Consider the following 24,679-nt stretch of genomic DNA (forward strand, 5'->3'; position numbering starts at 1 on the left):
GAAAGGCGAGAACTGGAGAAAATATGATGGTAAGTTATTACTATTTCAGATAAAAAAGACAGATAATAAGAACGATGGAAGTTATGAATATGTGAATGTCTTGTAGAGACAATAGATGTAACCAAAGAAGCACTTACATAATTAAAGACGTTGTGATCGACAGGCAACAGATTAAAATAAAAATATTTTATTGCTCTTCTAATGCATTCCATAAGATCTTTCAAATACATATAACAAAAACTCAATTATTGATCTAAAATTAAAATATCTATATAAAAATCTGTGCATTATCTTTATTAGTCGTGTACTTTACGTTAATTCTTTTATGAAACAATCTTATTCTTTATCTGAATGTAGTATATATTAATATATTAATATAATATAATAATATAATATAAATATTAATGGTAATTAGAGATATTAGAAACATAATAGTATTCACGGTTAGTTCATCTAGTACTTTGTCGTAAAAATACAAAAAAAAAATTGTTTGCTTAGTTAACACATTTACTTTCAAGAAAATAGTAGAGAAAAATCCTTAGGCACGTTTTTCTCAAGTAGCTTAAAAGATTTTCAACGATCTCTGATAACCTTGTTATACAAAAACCATCCATTGTATAAATTATATTCTATAAGTTGGTGGTAATTAAAATTTGCTTTTTAGCAAATAGATATACTTGAATGAAGTCAGAATATACGAAAACAATAGTATTATTATACCATTTTTAATTATTTGTTTATCTACACATTCTTAAGAAGTATCATTGTTTTGTTTATAAAAAGAGAAATATTTATTTTTCGTAATGTCGTTGAAAAATTGAATTGTATAAAATTTGCGAATATACGTAGGCCGAAGTAACTTAAAGCATCAGATTGATTGGTCTTTATAATACAAATATATTAATTTTAAGTATCATTTTATTTAATAGTCAATGCAATTTTTAAAAGAAATTATTTGTATTTTATTTATTTAATATTTAGAACGAGAGAGAGAGAGAGAGAGAGAGAGAGAGAGAGAATAAATAAGTGAATAAATATTTTATCTTTGCGACTTGTGATATCCGTAACAGTTTCTTATAGTTATATCGACATTTTATAGCTATTCAATTTTTTTTATATAAGGATTCTATCTTTTTACTTCTTTATTATAATTCGTATATTAAAGAAGAAGAAAAAGAAATTAAAGAGATTCATGATTCGATGATGTTTAGATCTAATACAATGTATCATTCGTTTAAACAAACAGATTATTCAGCATATACAATAGTGTCGATTTGTAATTATTTATTATAAATTAATCACTTTACATTCAATTACGTTGGGTATATAAATCTGAATTATTCATAGAATTTATACATTTTATTTCTACTAATGTCGACTGAAGCGTTAGATTATTATTATTATTATTATTATCATTATCATTATTATTATTATTATTATTATTATTATTATTATTATTATTATTATTATTATTATTATTATTATTATTATTATTATTATTATTATTAAGTTATTATCCTCAAAAATAATTAACGAAGCTGCATCATATAAAACTAGATTTATTGTAATAAATTGAGGTACGCAAAATGAAGCAGATACGAATAGAAACGATGGAAGAATAATTATTGTATACAAAAGTTCCAACTATTTGTAAATTCATTTATGGCTATCTGTCGATGAAAACAATTAGGAGTTTGTAGTTAAAATTTTCATTCCAACATAAATTTCTTATCTTTTAATATTTTCATCTTGACACTATTTAAATACTTGTGAATTCTCAATTAATATATATATATATATATATATATATATATATATATATATATAATAATAATCATAATTGTCTTAATAACATCATCTATACTGCATCTATACGTCTATACTGTACGATTGGGATTTTTATTTTACAATCCATAAACCTTGGTAAGTTGAGATAAGATTTTTAAACGATGGATCAATGTAGTTATCAGAACATGCATAAATTCTTAAGTTATATCGAGCGGAAAATTAATTTCTACGAGTAAATACGTGAGCAAGCCATTGCTTTCAAATTTAGTAAAGTTAACCATAAAACAGGTCGAATATGCTTATACATATACCCTTTCGTTTCAAATTGGAATGCTCGACCGAAACTATTAAGTTTCAACAGAAATTCGGCCACTCAGTTACTTATTAACAATTACTTTCTTATAGCACTCTCCTTGCCGAATGGCTTTCTTCTTAATGTTTTAAAACCAGAAAATTTAATACCATTGTGCCATGAAAATCGACTCGAATTACCATTTTGATAAAAACAATGAGGTTAAAGGAGTCTCGCCCTACTGGACAAAATTTCTTTTGAACGAAGCAGAGTATTGAAAGAGCTCGTAGCTTTGTTATCCGACATTGCCCCTCTTTCGTTGAAAGAAAGATAGAGAGCAAGAAAGAACAGAAATACAAACAAAAATTAAAGAAACGACTCAAAGGAACCATTACAATTCGGTCGACTAGAGAGAAAAAGCTTGATTTTTATGTTGCCGCGCATCCACGAGATACAGCAGGACTTCGCGGAGGAGCACTTATAAATTTGATCCAGCGCAGAAGTCCACCCGACGTAGGTAGGAGCTAAAAAAACAAAACAAAAAACAAAAGAAACAAAAAAAAAAAAAAAAAAAAAAAAAGAAGAAGAAGAAAACGTTTGATTGACTCCCGAGGGTCGCGCTCGCTTATTCATTCCAGGTGGGTCGATCGTAAAGAAAAACAATGCTCGAGATTCGCCAGTGGCATCGCGTCCAGGCCTCCGTGCTCCGTGCACAATTGGTAAAAACGTAGCCAAGAAAGTCAGAAAGCCGGGTAATAATGCCAGTCCCTTGGGTTCGCGGGACGTGGAGATTAAAAGTAAGGACGAGCTCAGCGGTGCTTGGAAAGTGAGTCGGGGTGGGGCGCCGTTGGCGGGCGATTACGGCCTTGATGATCACAGCGAGGCTCCAGGTGCGGGTCAAGATCATTTGGACGATGCGGGAACTCCTCGACACCCCTTGGCGGGCTTAAAATTCGAGTGTCGCCACTCGCGGACGAAGAAGGTGAACGAGTTGCGGTTGGACGCTTCCGCGAGGAAAGCACGTCCGGTCCGCAGCGGTGGGATTCTCACGAGAGACAAGGACGTCCTCGAGAACCTCTCATCCCATCTTGACGTCGTGTCGCCTCCCAATGACTAATTGTCCGACGGCTCGATTTTCCAGCCTCCTACTTCGCGGAAAGAGCGAGTACGCATTGCCTATGGGTGACGCACGAAACGATTACTCGCCTCACCCGTTCACCATTTCCTCTTGGATTTCGTTAAACCTAAGTCGAGTGCGCAGTGGCCGTTCAGGAGCTCAGCCTTAATAGCTCTCCAAGGACGTGGTGCTTTAATTATAAAAAAGCACGCCGGATAATGAATGTCGTGGAGTGTCCAGGCAGGCAGGCAGGCAGGCAGGCAGGCAGGTAGGCAGGTAGGCAGGTAGGCAGAGAGGCTGGCGGGCGGACGAAAAGACCAAATTTGCCTCTTCCAGTTCATCATCAAGGACTTTTGGGATGTAACTGCTCGAGCAGCAGTCCGCTTACTCGCGTCAGTCATCCATCCTCCAGAGAGCACTGCATTAGTCACACAAGGGAGATTATAAATGTTTACAGCTCGTTGACAATTTGAATCCGGCTGCTTGGCCATTCGAATGTGTTCGAGCGTGTTTCGTGTTCCGAAAGACGCATTACTCGCCTAATTGAGAGCGTTGATTAGCGCTTAAGAACATTAGGAGATGTCGCCTTTACGATTTACGCCTCGATTGATACTTACGTCGCCCACGTAACGACATTGCGTCGTCTCGGCGAAACAGCGACGATGGATTGGCGAGTAGCGAGTAGAAAGTAGAAGAAAGAAAACTTCCGGGCATCTATCGAGCTTCTGTTGTTTTGATCAGTCGTGGTTACGCAACCTATCGTCCTGCTTTATTGGCAAAATTCGCGCCGAGCCACATTGACGAGCTGTTTTAATAATATTGCCGACAGTGTCTAGTTAATGGCTACTACACATAGGCGAATGCGAACAGACACACACACACACACAGAGAGAGAGAGAGAGAGAGAGAGAGAGAGAGAGAGAGAGAGACACACACACACAAACAGAGGCATGATTATTCATACAGCCAGAGTTGGTCGATTGAGCACGCGTATCGTTATTTTTGCCCTCCCCGTTCCGTGCCGTTGTAAATGCAAGCCCACCACCTTCTGTTGTAAATCCTTGACATGCTAATTTCAAAAAGTATTTTAAGCACATTTAAATCACAAATTACAAAGCACAATGCACAAGCTTAGTTAAAGTAGAGTAATGAAAGGATATGCACGGGAATATACCATAATGTCCTAAAATTTAGCGAAATGCGTTATTCTAATTTGTGTGTAATATTCTGTGGCTCGTAAAATTTAACAACACATTTCAAAGTGTCCCTAACCTGGGATATGCCGTTCATAAAAATATTTTTGAAATTTACTTTTATTTCTAATAAATAGTAACCTTATTACTATATAAGCATAAATTAATAGGGACATTATTTACTGTGTTTGCTCTCTTTCGTAGTACTGCTACGTCTAGTACCATTTTATGACATTGGCATTATTGTTACTGTTATTATCATTATTAATATTATTATAGTTGTTATCGTTGCTGTTGTTGTTGTTGTTGTTATTATTATTATTATTATTATTATTATTATTAAAAGTTTCGATTATCGTACGATATTACGAAATTTACGTACTGATTTACGTATGATGCTTTATAATTATTATTACTCTAATTATAATTATAATTATTATAAATAATTATATACACATTATTAGATGTATGAAAAAATACATTTTATATTTAATTATTTGATGATTTAATGAACGGTTGAAAAATAAAGGGATTGTTTAACTTTCAATAGCGATAATGAAATATTATAAATATATATATATGCATATCTTTGAGAAAAATTTATATCTAAAATAAATCATATTTATTACAAACGTTTCCGAATTTATTCATCATTATAATATACAGCTTTACGGTCTATATGATAATATATGTGTTTGGGTTATCTAATATTTTTAATTCCAATAAATTATGATTTACGAATAGCTCAACTTATTCTTAGAATTTATTCAACTCTGTAATATATGTCGCGAGCTTATGTTTATGATATTATTTACTTTATTATAATGTTTATCAGGTTGATAATTAATCAAATTCAAGCTTCAAAAGTAAAAACTCTCCGATTATCATCTCGTGAAATGAATTTTCAATTTAAATTGTAAGCCATCATTTTCATAAAATAATTCTCTGCATAAAATTAATTAAAAAATAAATAAATACCGGAAACTTGATTAGAATTTTCGCTCTTATTACAGATGATATGATGCTCTTGCAAGGAACAATATAGTCAAACAATAATAAGACAGATATTGTTTTAAGATTTATAAAGATGGCAGGCTTCTTTTCAGTTCCTTTATCTTTTGAAATTTATCAAAATATGATTATAATTAATCGTGTATTTTAAAAACAGTAATTAATCTTTATTAGCTCAAACTTCAAATACAATTGTGTACGTTAATTTGTAATGTAATTTATTATGAAAATGCTTGAAATTAAATGTGCGTGTATTTGCGCATAATAAATATTTCCGTTGAATAAAATTTCCAATACAATATTTTTAATTAAGAGAATAATACATCTCTTTTGTAATGTTTTGTTTAGTGTTGTTAGAGTCTACGAGTATATTTATTATAAGAATAAAGTTAAAAACATTGAATATGTATCAGATACTGTAATGGGAGTAATATTTTAATAAATAAAAAAAATATTTTTATTTAACAATAATATTGCTATTTGATATCTGTTTTTCATATCTTTCAAATTTATAAAAATATTTACAATAAATTCTAATGCGTCATTATAAAAGCCGTTATAATGGAAATATTAAGTTTTCATAAATTATTAATATCTGTGGCCTATCAAGCAACACTTGTAATACACATCGAACTTTGATAGTTTTTGCAATGGAAAATTGATTGTATTCGCTGAGGTCAGAATTACACGCCACACACGACACCTTATTCAATTTTATGGTTATTATGGCTTTTTCAATTATATAAAAGTATGATGATGAACGTTGCGTTGTACAATAAAGACATCGTTAAAGAAAAGTCGATACTTTATTAATACAGAATTTATTAATGAAATATGTTAAGATGCTTACATAATATAATCAATATGAATATTATATGAAATATAATAATATGAAAAAATTTGTAAAAATTTCATATATTACGTAGAATGTGTAAACATTCTCGAATACATTAATTTGATGCAATATAAAGTAAAAAAAGAAAAAAAGATGCTCATGATTTTGTTCAAGTAAATTTTGTTAAAAATCGCAGTACTATAGTATTATATATATATATATATATATATATATATAATAATAAGATTTATATATTTAAACGATCTCTTCCCTATTGTCTGCATAATGTATTCATAATCTTCCCTCATAACTGTTTTATAAAGTTCATGAAGTATATTGAGATAATTTAAAAATATGTTTGGTAACGGTAAATATATCATAGAACATGTACGTTGATTGTCTATTAAACTATTACAAACAGTTGAAAGTCTAAGTACATTATTTATGTTTTTTTCTTCTTTTTCTTTTTGTTGTTTTTTTATCAGTTTTACTTCTGGTATATCGACATATCACAACGTACTGATAATAAAAACTCGTCTAGTAATTGTTGGGGGAAAAATCTACGATACAAGAATATTCGGGCAGTAATCCAAAGTTGGAAAAAGACAAAGATCCCCGTATTCTCATCTGCAGCTTCTCTTTATTTCTCATCTTCTTTTTATCAAGTTCCACACTTTTCTCTCTCACACTTTATTTTTTCTGCAAGAGACAGCGAGACAAATGGGTAAAAATAAATACGAGCGTGTTTTGCCGTTTTATTATATAGAATGAAGAATTCACTTGTAACTCGTGGTGGTAGAAATTTTAAGAGACGTTCTATTATTTACAACAATAACTTATTATTTTCAGCTTTCTTTTTCATAAACTCACTTTCATATAAATGCAACTTGACTCTTCTGCCGTAAATGCTGAATTTACAAAATAGGCTTGCACCCAAATTCATATTCCATTCGCAATAATCGAGCAACGAATTTGAAAAATCAAATAAAACGCAGCACTTTATCGGATGATTTCACTCAAATCCTATAAATAAGGAGCCGAAAGCAAGTCCCATTAAACTGACATAAGACCGGAAGATTTTACAGTGTGTAAACGTACGTGGCATATTCGCTCTGCCCTCGTTGTTTCTTAGCCTTTCGCAATTTCGTCCCCTCCGATCCCATCATCCTTTTCTACTCCTCCTCCCGCACTTTCTCGCTTCTCTCTCGGCCTGTCTGCTACTCTTCTTCTCCCCCCCCCCCTCCCATAAAAGCTCGAAGGGATGAAGTGCTGCTGCCTCTGGCCTCGAGTGTCCTCCCGAGAAAGGGGTAGAGTGGTTGGTGGGGAGGAAGGAGATGGGGATGGGGATGGGGATAGGGAGGGGTGGTGGTAGCACTTTGATGGCGGGGAGGGGACGACGGGAGGTCGAAAGCCACGAAGAAACTTGCTCTGCTCGTGTCACATAGACGATAGTCTCGAGGTCCTTCCGCTGGCTTAGGTGCGCACTACGTACATTGGCTCGATATTGCTTGTACATTGCATTTGAAAAGTTGCTCGTGCTTTTGACCCACTCCAAATATCAGATTTACACTAAAATTTATGCATTTATCAAGTCCATCTACAGTGATCCACGATAATTTTAGTTAATCTTACATCGATCCATTCGATTACATCGAGATTCTTTATTAAATATTTTTTACGCTATGTCAAATCGATCATTCGTTACTATAGTTTTTTACTCACCGTCGTTAAATGTCTAAGTGTTTTAAGATGCACCTGAACTCTTATCATTTGCATGCGATAGTCGTACGATATATAATTTATCATGGCGTCGTTCATTGCTAAATCGGATATGATTTAAGAGAGGCACGTGGAAAAAGAAAAAAGTTCAAAACCACTTTTTAATTAATTTTACATGATCGTACAGGATTTAAAATTTTCTTGATATCGATATAGTAAAGAATTACAAAAAAAAAACAAAAAAACAAAAAAAAAAAACAAAAAAAAACAAAAAACAAAGCAAACAAAGAAAAAAAGGGAAAAGAAGGAAACGATTAAGATCAAATAATGTTGAATGTCTCTTATACGCTTCAGCTACAATAAAACTACAGAAGACGAGTGTCTTGCTTGCCGTAAGATATCATTCCTTGAAAATTGATCTAACTGAGCTAATGTGTTCGCTTGGAACGATGGCCGTTTCAATTCACCTCCCGCTGCGTCATTGGATTCCACAACCCCCCCCCCCCGGGGGGGGGCCCACAATCCCCTTCCTCCCACCCCCTCACCACGCCGTGCATTATAATTAGCAATGTGCACTCGTAGCCATATGCGCGCACATGCCGGAAGTGCGTCTCAATCGGTTGTAAGAGCGAACGATGCTTGTCTCTGTTCATTAATAACATGAATTGCCGTGAAAAAAGACCGGTGGCTTTTCCGATACCGTCGCTACTGAAATGTTCAGACGCTTGAGCGCTCCTTATCAATACGACAACGAAAGAAAGATGCTATAACACGAGATGACTACTTTGTTCTTGTTGGAAAATTGTTTCCAGCAGAGATTGTACTATTCGGGCGGGAAGGTGGAAATTAAAGATGCTTTTCAATTTCGATGATCGATTGATTTTCATAATTAATTTGCGTGGATATTTCTTTTGTACGACGAGCAGGCGCCAAGAGAAAACGAGGTGGAGCGAAGATCTTCGTTATTCGCTTCATTATTACAAATTTGTATTTTGTACGAAACTGTATAGAAGCATGCGCGATACAAAGATCGAACGTCTATTTATTTTAATCACGGAAGCATTACTTAAACATTTATTAAGACTTGTACAGAATAAAAAAGAACAATTTATTATATAAATTGCATTGTTAATTAATGGTATTTTAATTGACTAAGATTTTTAATTTGAAAATGTTGATGTAATTTGTCGAGTGTCTAATTTTTATTTTATATCGAGGAATTCCTGTCGAAATTAAAGAGGTTAGTTCGGAAGTCTGTCTTGTCGTTAGTCTGAGGAGTCTTTTTACTGTCGAGTAAACGAACGCTCTGATTTAAGCTAAAATCCTATCCAGGCATAACGATTTTCTTTTTCCTGCAGTTCCAAGAAGATTGATGCATTTAGCGAAAGATCTTTCTTCTCCGGAGATATTCCCAAGTTTTCGATAAATCGTTCATTGTGTTTTTAACAAGAATTTTTTTTTTTTTTCATTTCCCATCTCACAAATAAGTTACGAACGAACGTAATTTACTGTTTAATTATAATAATGATAATTAAACAAAATGTTATCTATTAAAATATGCTCTCGGTAATTAATACATTATATATATTTATATATACAATATATATATATATATATATATATATATATATATTATATATATTGCACAATATTACATTACAATATTGCATATATTACACAATATATATATATATATATATATAGACATATAGAAAATTGATTTTATTATAGATTTTTTTTTTTTATCACGAGTTAATATTACCTAATTTTTAATCAAATTAGTCAAAATATGTGATGCGAAAGTGAATAATTATGTTAATTAGAGAATGTCGTGTATTTTTTCGAAAAGTATTCTAAATAAAAGAAGCGCCACTACAAATTTCTTTATATTAATGGCGTAAATTAATATAAAAAAAAAATAATAATAATAATAATAATGATTCCGTATGTGTAGGGATTCACTTTATAAGTTATTAAAAATAGGTCATTTCGTGTAAATAGAGTAAAGTAGATAAAGCAAGTAAAGCATATTCTATACGTTTGACATTCTATATCGAGAATTAATATTCCATATGAATGGACATGTTGATATATTACGAAACGTTGTAAAATACATGTTTTGATAATTATTGGTATAAATTAATATAATTCATATTATAATTTTAATAATTATTGATAATTGTGAATAGTGATTGTAAGTCATTTTTTATAAATGACAATTTTAATGAATATTTTGTATTGATTCAATTGTGGTTGATGTTGAAAAATTATAAAAATAATACTAAAAGTTCAATTACTCGTAACTAAAACTTTTCAATATATTTTTTCATTTTTAAATATGTCACAAGATATGGAATATATTATTAAATTCGTGTCGTATTTATTCTAAAATCATTTTAAATTTCAGAGTTGAATATGAAGTATGAAAGTTTCTTCTATACATCAATCCTATATTCTGATCATTTTCTATCTATCAAATATCATTGAATAATAAATAGTATAATAATCAGCGTATAAAACGAGCTGTTCAGGAAGAAATATTTGTTTAATCTTAGTTAATATTTAGAGTACTTTAATAAAATGAAAAGAAAAAAAAAATCATAAAAATCATTAAAGTTTTTTTTAAAATTAATTTTATAATAATATTGTTATTATTATTCATATTTATTATAATTTATATGTATGTAAATTTATTGTAGTTCTGTATCAATGTTCGTCTCAATGAATTATCGAATTTCTAAAAATTATTTCATCCGATTAATTGAGTAGCGACATTATTATAAAAATATTATTTCACATCGTTAGTATACTGTCGAGTTTGCATATAATCGAAGTGAATGTTTTATTTAAATAAATTCGAAGACCGAATGCCAGCCAATGTGAAATAGGAAGATAGAGTATTAGCTAGTCCATTTATGTAAAAGTTATGCTGATACAGAAAGCAATAAAGGCCGAGTAAATTCTTGGGACTATCGAATTCCGGGAAAAATAAAAGAGACGTTAGAATTTGGACGAAATAAGCGACGGAGTACAAAGCCAAAGGAAGAATGACGAGGAAACGGTTTAAAATGAAGATTTTTTTGTTAAGAATTTTTGTGAAAATATAGTACAAGAAAGAGAGAAGGTCGATAAGTAAAATAAAATAACAATCGTGTTAATATTAATTTGTAATTAAATACTAAAACAAGCGCTAGAGAAATATTAAAAGATCGTTGGGATTAATTGCGCATATAAAATTACGAATAAGATGTAGGTGTACGGTAAAGGGGATAAAGAAATTAATAAAAGTATACGATTTAAAGCTACAGCTGTGTGGTTGTGGTAAAAAAAAAAAAAAAAAAAATAATAATAACAAAGCATTAATTAGAAAGACTGTCGGAGGGAAAATGAGTGAAAGCGATGAAGAAATTAAGTAGAAGAAGCAACATTTTCACGAGCGCAGTTAAAACAATGGGAAGAGGAACTTCCGAATGCAAGTACATTTTTAGAATAAAATTCCCTGCAATGGCAAGGGTAGTTAAGATTAGTGACACCTGAGATGGTACAGTACCGTGATAAAAAATGAATTATGCCCATTAAAAAATAGATTCTTGAATATAATCCGAGAATACTTTAAGTGGGAGAGGAGAGAAATAAGCGACGGAATAGATAGATTATAACGAGACTACTACTTAAAGAAAATTAGGAAGATGAACGGCGCTGGATATCAAAAATATAATCTGCAAGATGAAGTAAAAAAAGCGAAGAAAATAAATTGTGAAAGAGTAAAGGTCCAAACATAAGTAATTGTAAAGTTGGAGGACGGCATCGAGCCAAGGATGGAGGCAGAAAATTAAACTGAGTAATAATATAAGTGAAAAATGGCTTATTAAAAAGTATGGTGAAAATGAGAAATATGGGCATTAAATATGAAATTTATAAAACATTATTGGCACAAATGGGATGTGGCCAAATAAAAAGAACAATAAGTCCTATATTACTTTATTAATGAGTTTATGAATTATTTCTAACCCTTAAATTTGACTCCCTAGACAGAATGAACGGAATAGTGTAAAGAAGAAAAGGGTTGTAATATTAACCTAAGCAATTTTTTAAGGTTCTTGTTAAACTGTTGCTATTACGTATGTATATATATATATATATATATATATATATATAATTTATCTGTATAATTAATAAGGTAACGGGGAAATATAACGTATAAACTTTGAAAAGCTCAATAAAATTCTAAACAAATAGAGGAAATATGGAAAAGGGAGTATTAACGGTTATGTCGAGACTATTTTGACTAAACGAACATAAAGCAAATGCAGGCTTGATTTTCTAAATGTTCTCATTTTATTATCTCCATACTCAAATAAAATAAAAAAGCAAATTCTTAGCAAACGATATGGATTATAATAATATCCTAGTGGATAAAAGTATTTAAAAACTGTCGTTTCACATTATACCAAAATCACAAATAAATTCATAACCATTCGCTCCGTTGTTTTCTTCTTTTTTTTTTTTTAATAATCAACGTTTGCTGTACGGTAAATACTACAAGTAATTCTTTCCATTATGGCCCTCAACTGTCCAACGAATAGCATGGAATTTTCATGTTAAAGTACAATAAACTGCTTGATATGGCATAATATACTGGCTATAACAACTTCAATTATAAAACAATGATGAATATTAAGGTAACGCGCCGAGTATTAGTGGATTTAACGAGATTGAACTAAATAAATCTCTCTCTATATAATTGAGCAATTGAAAATGCAAATAAGTATGTAGACTTATAACACGGATATTTATCGCACTTTCAGATGTCGTAGTATCGGTGGAGGTGCACTTTGAAAATAAGGACGGGGGATTCTTTTTGAAGCATAGTCCACGGCAATTTTACCCGACGAATCTGCGCCCGGATCTGAGCCTGATGTCGAGTGGTTCCTCAACGTCCGGCTCGACGAGCGCATCGTCCACTCCATCGTCGACACAGCAGCAACAACAACAGAGGCAGCAGCAGCAGCAGCAGCAGCAGCAGCAGCAGCAGAAGCAGCAGCAACAGCAGCAACAGCAGCAACAGCAGCAACAGCAGCAACAGCAGCAGGGATCGTCGATACTCTCGATCGACAAATTCACCGTCTTCCAGACGAGCGAACCCGTGTCGGTGCGCGCAACCTACGGGCCCTTCAGCACCAAGCAGACGGTGCCTGCGCGCTACATAGTGCCGGATCCTCTGGACGTAATGCCGGTGCCGAACATCGACCCCAGAAAGAATAACGGCAGCAGTTTCATCGGGTCTACGCTTTTGGAACTCCAAGAGCTCGGCGCTCGACACTTGGATATGTCCGCTCACCTGGTGAGTATTCACCTATACTACTCACTACTATCAATCCTATCATTTGCTTTCCAAAATATTTTATAATATACGTCAATTCTCGGTAAACTCTAGTCTGTCTCTTAGGTAAGTTCTTTTATTTCCTTAAATCTACGTTCCATTTGCCTAGTAAACATTTCATATCGACCCACATTTTTTTTTATGACACATAATATCGTGCCACTCGTTTGAGCGAAAGTTAACATTTATCCTTTTTAAAATCGTTTTGTTCTATTTGCTAGAACTATTAATTTTTTAATTCTTGTATCCAAAGTAATAATTTTCGTAAAGCTTTTAAATTTAATTACAATTTAATCTAACTGAGAATTGCGTCAACTGTGATGTAATTCCAAGCAGATAGATTATTTAAACATATTATGAAAGCTCAACGAAGTATCAACATTTTTTCTTTTTTTCTTTTTTTTTTTTTTTTTTTTTAATCAAAGTCTGTTCTGAATAATTAAATGCACGGTTAATTTGATATATTTCATGAAATTTAATAATATTTTTCTCCTTTTCTTCTGTATCAAAAGTTGTAATATAAATTTGTCTTTTTTTTCGGCATTTTGATTTTTGCACAATTAGTAGTTTGATTTGAACAATTAATAAAAGTGCAAGGGAATGCATAAAAATTATGATTAACAATTAAAATTACAAAATGAAATTTCATTTTAAGGCAAATTTTAATATTTTTATAATTAAAATAGCATCAATTAAAATTGTTTATATTTTGTTTCATCGCGCTCATTAGGTGTAAAATAATTGATGACAGATTTTTATAACGATTTTACAAAAGCATAAAGATATTATCAATTAATTTTGTTATAATCTTTTAATTCGTTATGCATTATTCAAATTCGAATTTGAAAACATATTTAACTATGGCTCAACTAAATGTTCAATTTGCATAATTTTTATTACTTGTTATTCGTCGTTCATGAGAAACGTATAATTTAGTATGTAAAAAACATTTATTTTTTTCTCAGTAAACAGTAATGATAATATTCATGATTATATGTCTAAATGCAATTTGAAGTATTAAGTAATAAGAAAAGAGAAGAATAAAGAGTCTATAATAACTGAAAACTAAATGAACTTTCTTGAAATTAACTTTTGCCACTATTCTAATTGACAGAAACGTCGAAGTCCATTATTTTTATTTAAAGTAAAAAATTCAAAAGCATTCTATTAATTAATTAATTACATTGGTCGATCATAATTAGTTTTTGCGTTCATACGACTGATAGATAAAAATAATCATAACATTCAATTTCAAGAATAAGAACTTTAAAGTTGTCGGTTCTTTATTAGGTTCTGCTTTATGCATCTCTTATCTAAAAACTGTATTTACAAAAAAAAAAAAAAAAAAAAAAAAAAAAAAAAAAAATCAAATCAACTAAATTAAACAATTTATTTAAGGAAAGTAGATAATTTCCTCTCTATGATTATAAGAAAGAGGTTGATTATTGTTTTAAAATATATCTCACTGACTAGCAAAGTCCTATTTTCCGGTATATATTTTTTAAACTGAGCAAAAAACTTCTTTGCATAAATAATACATAATAAAACATTATTAGATTTATAAAGGAAATTTTGCTACATTACCAAATTGAAAAATTAATTATTAATAATTTATTGAATATACATAACAACAATATCTAGTAAAATAATTTAATTTTAATACAAGTGATTTTTATTTTTCACACGTGTATATCAACTGTAAAATTAATAAATTTGAACTCCCTTATAAAATTAAGAACTAGATTAAAAAAGAATCATAACTGATCGACGTTAGAAGTATTTAATAAAATAAAAATTAATTAATTAATCATAGTTTACGTCTGACACAAAACTGCTTTTACTACTAAAATATCAAACTGCAATATGTCTATTAAAAAAGTTTGCTAAGATATAGTACAAATTGCGCCTGACTTTCTTCTGAATTTTGCTGTTCTATATTCGAGCCCGTTATTTGGTAAAAAAAAAAAGGAAGAAAACATTGTTAAGGTTATGAAAGTTGATGCAAAATGTTGCGAACAGTTCAACGTACCCTTAGATATTATACAAATTTGCTTTTCTTTGTCTATATTAAGACATCTTAATTAATCACATTTTAATTAATAGGCATTTATTTTTTTCATTTATATTAGTATTAGACTTTTGAGTTACCATATTAACATTTTCACTATATTTATAATGTAAAATTGTAAATAATTGCCAAATGCATTTAGTAATTTGAAATTGAGTTATTCAAGTACTTTCGAATACCATTACAGAAATGAAATATTTCTTATCGAAATGAATTTCTTACTGCCCATTATGCTCGTATTAATTTTCAAATTATAAAATACTTCAAATTACGAAACTATATAATTCCTACTATTGATATTATCCAAAATATACGATATAAAATATTAAAAATGCATCTTTTTATCGTTTGTCCGATAAATAAAGTGAAAAATTTTTATCTTCTAACTCAAATACATATACATATATATATATATATATATTTTTTTTTTTAAGAATTATGGAAAGTACTATAAATAAAATGTACATTTTATTTACAAAATTTTGTTAAACTTAATATTTTTAAATATTGTTTAAATTAAAGTTAAAAATTGATAATTCAGAAATATAAGATACATCAACTACAAATATTTAATATTATCATTATATAATGATTATATAAATTTTTCAAATAATTATTTACAATTAAACTTTGTGTTTCAGATTAATAAATTTATTTATATTTTTTATAATCGTTCATATGATGTCAATTATTTATTACATATTTGTTATATTTACATATATTAGATATTATATAAATTTATAATACTTTCAACATTTTCAATTAAATTACTTAACATTATTATAACTATTAATCGTGTATGAAAAATATAGTTACAACAGTAAATAACAATTTTATTTCAATCAGAATTTTTCTGACAATTAATATTCCTTCTTTGAATAAAAAAACATATATATACATATATATATATATATATATATATATACAAAAACATACATACATATGTTAATTTAAGAAATTTATATATAAATATAAGTATATATAATTTTTTCTTAAGATAGTATTTGTAAAATTACTACAGAATAAATGTATTTAAAAAATTAATTGAATAAACGATCACAATTTCTTTTAATGCTCGAATCAAGTATAAATTTAAAATTTTCAGTTTTAAATAAATTAAATGTGCTTTTACTGCTGTACCATAAAATTGAATAAACATATTCTAGTTTCCGTGAATAGATGGTCTAGTAAAAATATATATATAAATTATATCGATATATACAGATGGAAATTAATTATTCTCTAATAATTTTAAAATTATACATTTTATTACATTCGACTTTATATATATATATATATATATATAAGGATTTAAAATTGTTTATCTGTCAAACTAGTGTATTGATTAATTATAAATCACTGATAATGAGTAAAGTAATTTGCTAGAATTTGGAAATGAAATAAAAAAAAATTTAAAATGAAATTATCTTTAATATGAATTATTTATAAAGATAAAGAATAAATTATCTATTATGAATAACGTTTGCATTATTAGTGTTTCGGATATTTAATTTAAAAAAAAATATTTGCTGAATCTGTATTTATTAAATTGATATAGGAATATATTAAAATTAAATTGTAAGTCTAACTTGAAACAGAATTAAAGCAAATCCATATTTCTTCAAAGATTTTTATTACCAATACTAATGCTAATAATGACAAAGAAAAGTAATTTATTACTAAGGGTGTAGCGATGTTTTTTTTTTTTTTTTTTTTTTTTGGAAACGTTAAGATAAAATATCGCAGATTTATCTTATCCAATAAAAAATGATTTATAACTTTTTAATACTACATATTTATATTTAGAAAATTAAAATTCTTTTTTTTTTTTTTTTTAATATCACCTTTTATGCTAACGGAAATTTGTAAAGTTTATCAGGAATTTATTTGTTTTATTGGGTAAATGATGCTATACGTTACATACAGCTGCTACTATTCATAGAGAAAACATAAAAATTTAGCTTTCAATAAGATTAAATTTCTAAAAAAAATGTATAAAAACTTACGTAATGTTATTAATTTTTTTTTTTTTTTTTTTTTTTTTTTTTTTATCATAATAATAATGTTTTTTATTTGGAAATATTTAAAATGCACTGGCATATTTAGGGTTGCAGGGTGAGAGGGAGGGTTCTTACGTACACGAATTAAATAGCTGTGTCATTGTTGAGTATGCCCATCTGCATTGTTTCGCGATAATTTATTTTATAATAAATTTAATGCATTCCCTCGATATATAACAAAAATGGTCTGGATTTTAGCACTGTAGTTATAAAGATAAGAATATTATTGTTAGTGTATGAAGAATTTCATTTAATAACGGTTGAACATTTTAGCTTTAACTGCAATAAATATAGGAATCCTGTCAACTTGGAATTTTCATGCTCTACTAAACAATGATAAAAGCACTCGTTAAAAAATAAATTTATTCTAAATTATCATCCGATGTAACTATTTATAACCGACATAAGAATCAAACGAAATTATACTAATCATTAGTTTGTACATTTGCAACTTTTTTCATTCTTCTGCTTTTAACATATATGACCGTATTAATTATATATATATATATATTTTTTTCAATTATACAATAAGATGTCTAATTAATTTACAACGATTGTAATAAAGATATAAAGTTTCATTCAATTTCCATGCTATAATTACCTATAATATTATTCGACCAATTAGAATTTATCTCGATATAAATATCGACGTTAGCTAACTTTGCATAAATTAAATTACTATTCAGCATGGGTATCATATAAAATGAAATTTCTGTCTTAACAATCAATAAAAAATATTCTAATATTTAGTGTAAATACAGATTTTTATGTTAGTGTTACTTGTATTTTTTTTTTTAATTTTTTTTTTTTTCTTTTTATTTAACCAACATTGAAGCAACTTTCTAATTTGTATATTTGTAAGCGTAAAATTTCGCTCTAAATATTTACTTTCAAATCTCATACGATCTTCCGAATATCCAATTAACAATTCAGAGTTTCGTGGGTACGATATAACAGCGCACCTGCTCTTTACCAATAGTCGTTCCACTGAGATACAAGAAACACAAACATCATCTCACCATAATATGTACATCCTTGGATCGTAATCCCATCTTCGAGCATCTTTTTCCAATACACATTTCTTTCCTGACCTATCGACGCGAATCTCGAAACAGTTTTCATAAAATACGAACATTTGGTCTCTTTAACGAATGTCTTACACGCAACACACATCACTTTGTGGGTTTTATTTCAGCATCGACCCACTTTAAGCGCAAGAATAACTTTAATAACCTTTCGAAGCTGCGTGCGCACGACAGAAAAATAAGATCAAAAGGTTCCAATTATTATCCAGACATTAATGGGTTGAGCACGAATTCGTTACGCACGTTGCATTATTATTTTATTTCATTCTCTACGTCGATCTCAACGTCACGCCAATAAACAAGAAATACCGACTTTTCATCATCGTCTGCTTCTACTAAATATTTATTAATCCCCTCCCCCTGCCTTTGTTCCAGGTAAGCACGAGCATACCCAGGGACTCGCCGGTTTTGCGGGTCCTCTTTCACGCTGGCAACGAGGCCACAGGTCGACGCCAGCTGCTCCTGGGTCGTCATCAACGCGTCTGCGTCCTCCTGCACGCGAGCCCGAGCGCACAGAGTCGACCGGGCGACGCCGACGGCGACGGCCTCGCCGGGGGTCCCCTCACCGCGACCTGCAGCCCCGACGGCCAAGACGGAGTTTGCCTCGCCCAGATCACGGTGCCCGCGAGTTGGTGGCCTCCCCTGCCGCCTCCAGACTCCACGGGCCGCGTCAAGCCCGTCAAGGTGACATACGCTTGTCTATCTATTTGTCGTTTCGCTCAGACGAAGCTCTTGGATGGTTGGATGAATGGATGGATGGATGGATGGATGGATGGATGGATGGATGGATGGATGGATGGATGGATGGATGGCGAGAACGAGACATACTTTACGTTTACGAGTCATTTCACTTACTTTTACGAAGTGCAAGCCTTCTTTTTATTGGGAATATTCGTTTTTAGAGCCGCTCCAAGTTCTTCCTTCCTTCTCGGGATTGAGTTTTAGTTATTCGCTTTTAGAGCAACGGAACTCGATGCGAGCCAACCCGTCATCCAAAGGACTCGAAACTCTACTTATGCAATTGCAGAAACCGTATAATCTTCGTTTGAGGGAGAAGCATTTGTTCTTTGCCCCCGTCAAAGCTGTTCGAATATTTTATGTGAGTCGAGTCGGAGAAATTTTATTTCACAGGGCCGGTAATGCGCAGTCGTGGCAAAAACCCTTCCGTGGCCAAAACTCGATCTCGTGGCCCTCGGTACTTGAAAATAACGTTTGCGCGATCGGTTTACCCGCAACTTTTTCGCCCAATGCTTTTTAAACGTTGGCGTTCATTTTTCTAGAATGTAGGTCCAATTCCGATAATGCGCAGTGTGGAGGCGTTCGTGCAAAAGAAAAGCTAATATGTCAGCTTTCGACGTAGATATTTACGATTATGAGTCTCTCGAAAGAAGGAGTCTATCCCATTTTAAATTGAGAAAAAAATTTTCCCATAAAATTTTCATAAAATAGTTTGGCATTTTTTCTAATGCGAACTTTTGATCTATTCGTCTTAATAATCAAGAAACACTCTATGCCTTTGGAAAATTTAATTTCCAAAGTTGATTACCGAAAAGGTTTCCACCTACTTTGCGCAAATACTTATAAAGTATTTTAATTTATTTGAGAATCTTTTTATCAGTAACGCTCGTTGCGATATCAATTTTGTGGATTACATTACTTTTATATTATGTATTTTTAATATTAAATTCATAAGATTGACGTTCAAATGGATTTAATTATAATTAGTTAGGTTAGAATGCCTCTAATAATGCGCTTATTTATTTATGTATAAAAAATTATTCTTCAATAAGCAGTCTTCCGGGGAAACTTATTCTCAACTATTATAATAGCGAGTTTTAGGAAGTATTGTGCATAGAGCAAGATTTATTTTTAAATAAGATAAGTGTATACATCATTAAAAACTTTTAAACAACTAATAATCAATGTTCATAATAATTTGTATACTTTTAAATAAGATATAAGACGGCAAGTAGAAAATTCTTAGGCGATCGTACAATATTTCTTTCGAGTTAGACATTTAATAGTTTTAAAATCGCTAGGTGAACTGCTTTGATACAAAGTCCACATACACTACGATTGCGTAGGAGTTTCAGCAAATTTTTACATTTAAATAATGTCAAACCCGCTATCTACGCTGAATACGATATTTTTCTCTCCCTTTACATATAAATATATATATATATATATATATATATATATATATATATATTTTTTTTATACGAATATTAATGTTTGTAATGGGTTCGCGACCTACGCATATAGAAAAATCATTACAGCCGAAGAAATTAATTCAGTAATATGAATCATTTCTGTTTTAAATAGAAATTTGCGGAGAGAAAAAGTATGTTAGCATTTCGTACAAATTAAATCCTTTTAACCTTAATTATTATAGCGGATATTTTTTTAACATTGGGATCTATTTTTAAATGGAAAAAAAATAAAATAAAAAAAACACCTCGTATAGTATTAATAATTTTTTTCTAGTTACATCTAAATCCATCTACGAATATTTGTATGGATGTATGAAAATTCACTAAGCGCCAACGAACTGCACGAGCTCGCAAAATCGATACCGAATTTATGTAGAGTAACGCTCTATGTAAAGTATAATATCCGCAGGGAGTTTTACTTAAAAAAATTAATCGATGAATATTATTGTATAAAGCAAAATAACATATGTTTTCAATTGCATTTCATAAAGTATATAATGGCATTATTATATACTTTATGAATACGTAATGATACACAGATCAGATAAATTGAAAGGATTTTGTAGTTTGACGGTGTAGTTTTAAAATAAATATTATAATACGAAACTTATAATTCGTATAGTTTTATCATTTTTTATAGTAGAATCGACGTGCCGCAGTCATCAAAATCTTTCCATTATTACTACAACGACCTTCCTGTCCAACATTAATTTCTCAAATCTTAAGCTTTACAAATATTTTGTACACGATAAAGGTAATGGAAACCCTGAGTAATTCATTAATGACTATTAAAAATAACGTCGCTCTATGCCAATTATCACAAATTAATTTTTCTTACGATTCAATAATACTATAAGTAGAATCTTCTTTTAGGAATGAATTTATATTTAGAATTTATATTACTATTATATTAATAGAAATACATTTTAAAGATACAAATTTGTTATAAAAAATTCTTAACTAAAGTGGTATAGCACAACACGTAAAGTAATTTATTCGGTTTATTCGGTTTATTCGGTTTATTCGGTTTATTCTTCAACATATTTTGCAAATAATCACTAAATAGGTTTTTAGTCATGAGAGTCATAGTGAAACATTTTTACTCAAAAGTATATTCAATTAAATGAAATCTAAATATATTAAATTAAAATAAGTAAAGTAAATGTAAATTTTATATAATTTTAACATAGATGTTAATATTATTCGAAAAAGTTATGTTATAATTAATATGCCAGTTCGTTAATTTGTTAAATTGTTATCACTTTACTTCTTCTGCTTCAACATCAGTTAACAGTATTTCTATTTTATTTAATTTTTTTTTTCTTTATTCTAATAAAATTGAATTTTAGTAAGTGAGAAGTAATTCAATTTAGTTAGCAATGTAAAAGTAGCAAGAGCACACATATACGTGTAACAATTGATTATATTTTTTAAGATTTTCGAACAGAGAATTCTAAATCTTTTTTTTAGAATTTTATTTAACATATGTTGATTTCATCTGGTACATTCTTATTTCATTTTTATTTATTATATTCTTATTTTACTTATTATTTTGTATCCTTTGAGCTGTACAATATATTTTCATATAGTGTTTTTTTCTTATTGTATATATATATATATATATATATATATATATATACATACATTTTTTATTGTAACGAACGGAAAATTTTTAAAATTATTGAACAATTTTTAGTGACAAGCTTTCTCTTGTGTATTTAGATTTACATGCATACTATATTGTGAAATTATCGAGAAAAACTCTTTTGTATAGATTAAAGGCAAGTCCTTCACAAATATTGAATTTTTCCATTCTATAAAGTATAGAGCTTTTTCATGATTAGAGATGTTACATTGTATCATTCAAATTTAATTTTTTAAAAATAACGTTCTCAAACAAATTTACGATAATTCTTATTGTAATTATTAAATATATTTGGATATGTTTGACATATTTATATAAAATATTATTTATTATATTCATAAATATATATATATATATAAATCGAACAAAATTTTTATTTGAGTGTAAAAATAAATTTAGTAACATAAAATGAATTAATCTTTTTTTTATTCTAGTTATAGTAAAGTAAGTAGGATTTTTTTATATGCCATATATAAGTGAAAGTTTCTTGAAACAAAAGAACAATAGCCATGAGAACAAATGTCAATTGCTTTAATGAATAGGTTTTGTTGATAATTTTAATATTTATACACGAGATGAAAAATAATGACTCCAAATATTGGATGCTATTTTTTGTAGAAATAAAAGTGATAAAATGCGTAAAAATCCTACATTTGAAGCAAATAATAAATTTATTAATAATTTAATTGATTTTTATATGCGTTGCACTACAATTACATTCCTTACAAAACAATTTCCATCCATTTATTTGAAGGGGATATACTTTTCTTTTCTTTTTTTTTTTTAACTTGGTCTGTCTTAAATATAAATATCCAATATACTGCGAAGAAGGAATTAATGTCAATGTAAGATTTCAAAAATGAGATCAGTAGAAGCCGATATATTTTTTTAATGTGTATTATATAAACTTCAAAGAGAAAATGAATAATCACTAGTAATACTTTATTTGCGCCATTCAACGTCATTGCACATGACACATCTCCGGGAGAAATTATACCTTGTAAACTTTCGTTACTTAAAAAAAAGTATTTATGATATGCGATTATTATAAAGTTTAAGATTTCTGTTTCGAAAAGAATCAATGAGACTCTAATACTCAGCACGAGCACATATTATTCTTTAAGGCATCGAATACGTATTAAGGAACACTTAAACATTTATTCTAACCAAAATAATTATGCTTTTGTATCGATTATATAACATTCCGAGATTACAACTTTAGAACAATAATTCAAACGACATTTTTACGAAAATCTCAGTCCAAAAATGTCTTAGCTTTTCACGCAATCACTAACTTTCGTCGTAAGCCACAGAAAAACAATAGACTATTGTGTCCCACGGAATTGACTTGTCCAGCTCACTCTACGCAATACTATATGCGTTTGGCTTTTCACCCATTCGCCAATAATTTTATCTTTCGTAACATGTAAAACAGCTACGACAATGTAAATGGCAAATATTAAAAACCCAATTGCCGAAGCAGTTTTCGGGTTCCACTAATAAAGACGACTATCATTGGTATAATTCTAACTAAGAGGAGACAGGCGGAGCTTCGTGTCTCAGGAAAATCGAGCTCTCCTAGGATTAAGTGTATGTCCTTTCGCCTCAACGTACGACAGCGCCAACTGCAGCTGCTCGAACGAAACTAGGAGTCCGAAGTAAGCGGAAAACAAGTCGTGTTGGACAATATTCAATAAACAACGACATCGACAACGTCAGCGTGACAGATGTTAGGTACGCTTCGTTGTCCTGCGTGTCACGCGTCACCGTTCGCTTGACTTTCAGACGCTCCCGAGGACGGTGCAGCTGTCGTATTCGGTGCTGGAGCCGCGTGATCCCGAGGAGGCTGCGGGTCACGTTCTCGATTCCGGGGTGGGTTCGTTCTGCCAGCCGAAGGTCCAGATACAACCGGTGACGCCCCTTGGGCAGGCGACTCTCGCGCCCAACCGCGCGACCTACAAGGAACTCAAGACCGACGAGTATCTGACCCTCCTGGTACCTCATGGACCGCTCTATCCCCGCTCCAGGCTACACATACCCGTCTTCCTCCAGTCGCACTCGTCGAAGCAGACGAGCCAGGGTAGGCCACCCGTCGCCGCTGTTTTGCTCAGGTACGTTACAACCCGAGAATACATCACCTTAGTCTCTCTCCCTTCTCTCCACCCAATTTTCCTTTCTTTCCTTTTTCTACTTCCTTTCTTTCTTCCATTCTTCATTTATTTTTTACTTATCTATGTAAAAGATATTGGATTTTTCTCATTACGAACGCCGCA

At 30.4% G+C, this 24,679-nt stretch overlaps 1 protein-coding gene across 1 annotated transcript in view; it reads left to right on the plus strand.

Annotated features, from left to right (window-relative positions):
* dtn (transmembrane protein 132C dtn) overlaps positions 1-24,679 on the plus strand; it is a 131,437-nt gene that overhangs the window by 89,439 nt on the left and 17,319 nt on the right. The window contains exons 2-5 of the mRNA XM_011499383.1: positions 12,764-12,954; positions 12,985-13,299; positions 18,927-19,235; positions 24,192-24,517. Of these exons, the coding sequence (XP_011497685.1) occupies positions 12,764-12,954; positions 12,985-13,299; positions 18,927-19,235; positions 24,192-24,517 (1,141 nt within the window). The remainder of the gene's footprint in view (positions 1-12,763; positions 12,955-12,984; positions 13,300-18,926; positions 19,236-24,191; positions 24,518-24,679) is intronic.

Source organism: Ceratosolen solmsi, unplaced genomic scaffold, assembly GCF_000503995.2.
Source record: "Ceratosolen solmsi marchali unplaced genomic scaffold, CerSol_1.0 scaffold2, whole genome shotgun sequence".
NCBI classification, from domain to species: domain Eukaryota; kingdom Metazoa; phylum Arthropoda; class Insecta; order Hymenoptera; family Agaonidae; genus Ceratosolen; species Ceratosolen solmsi.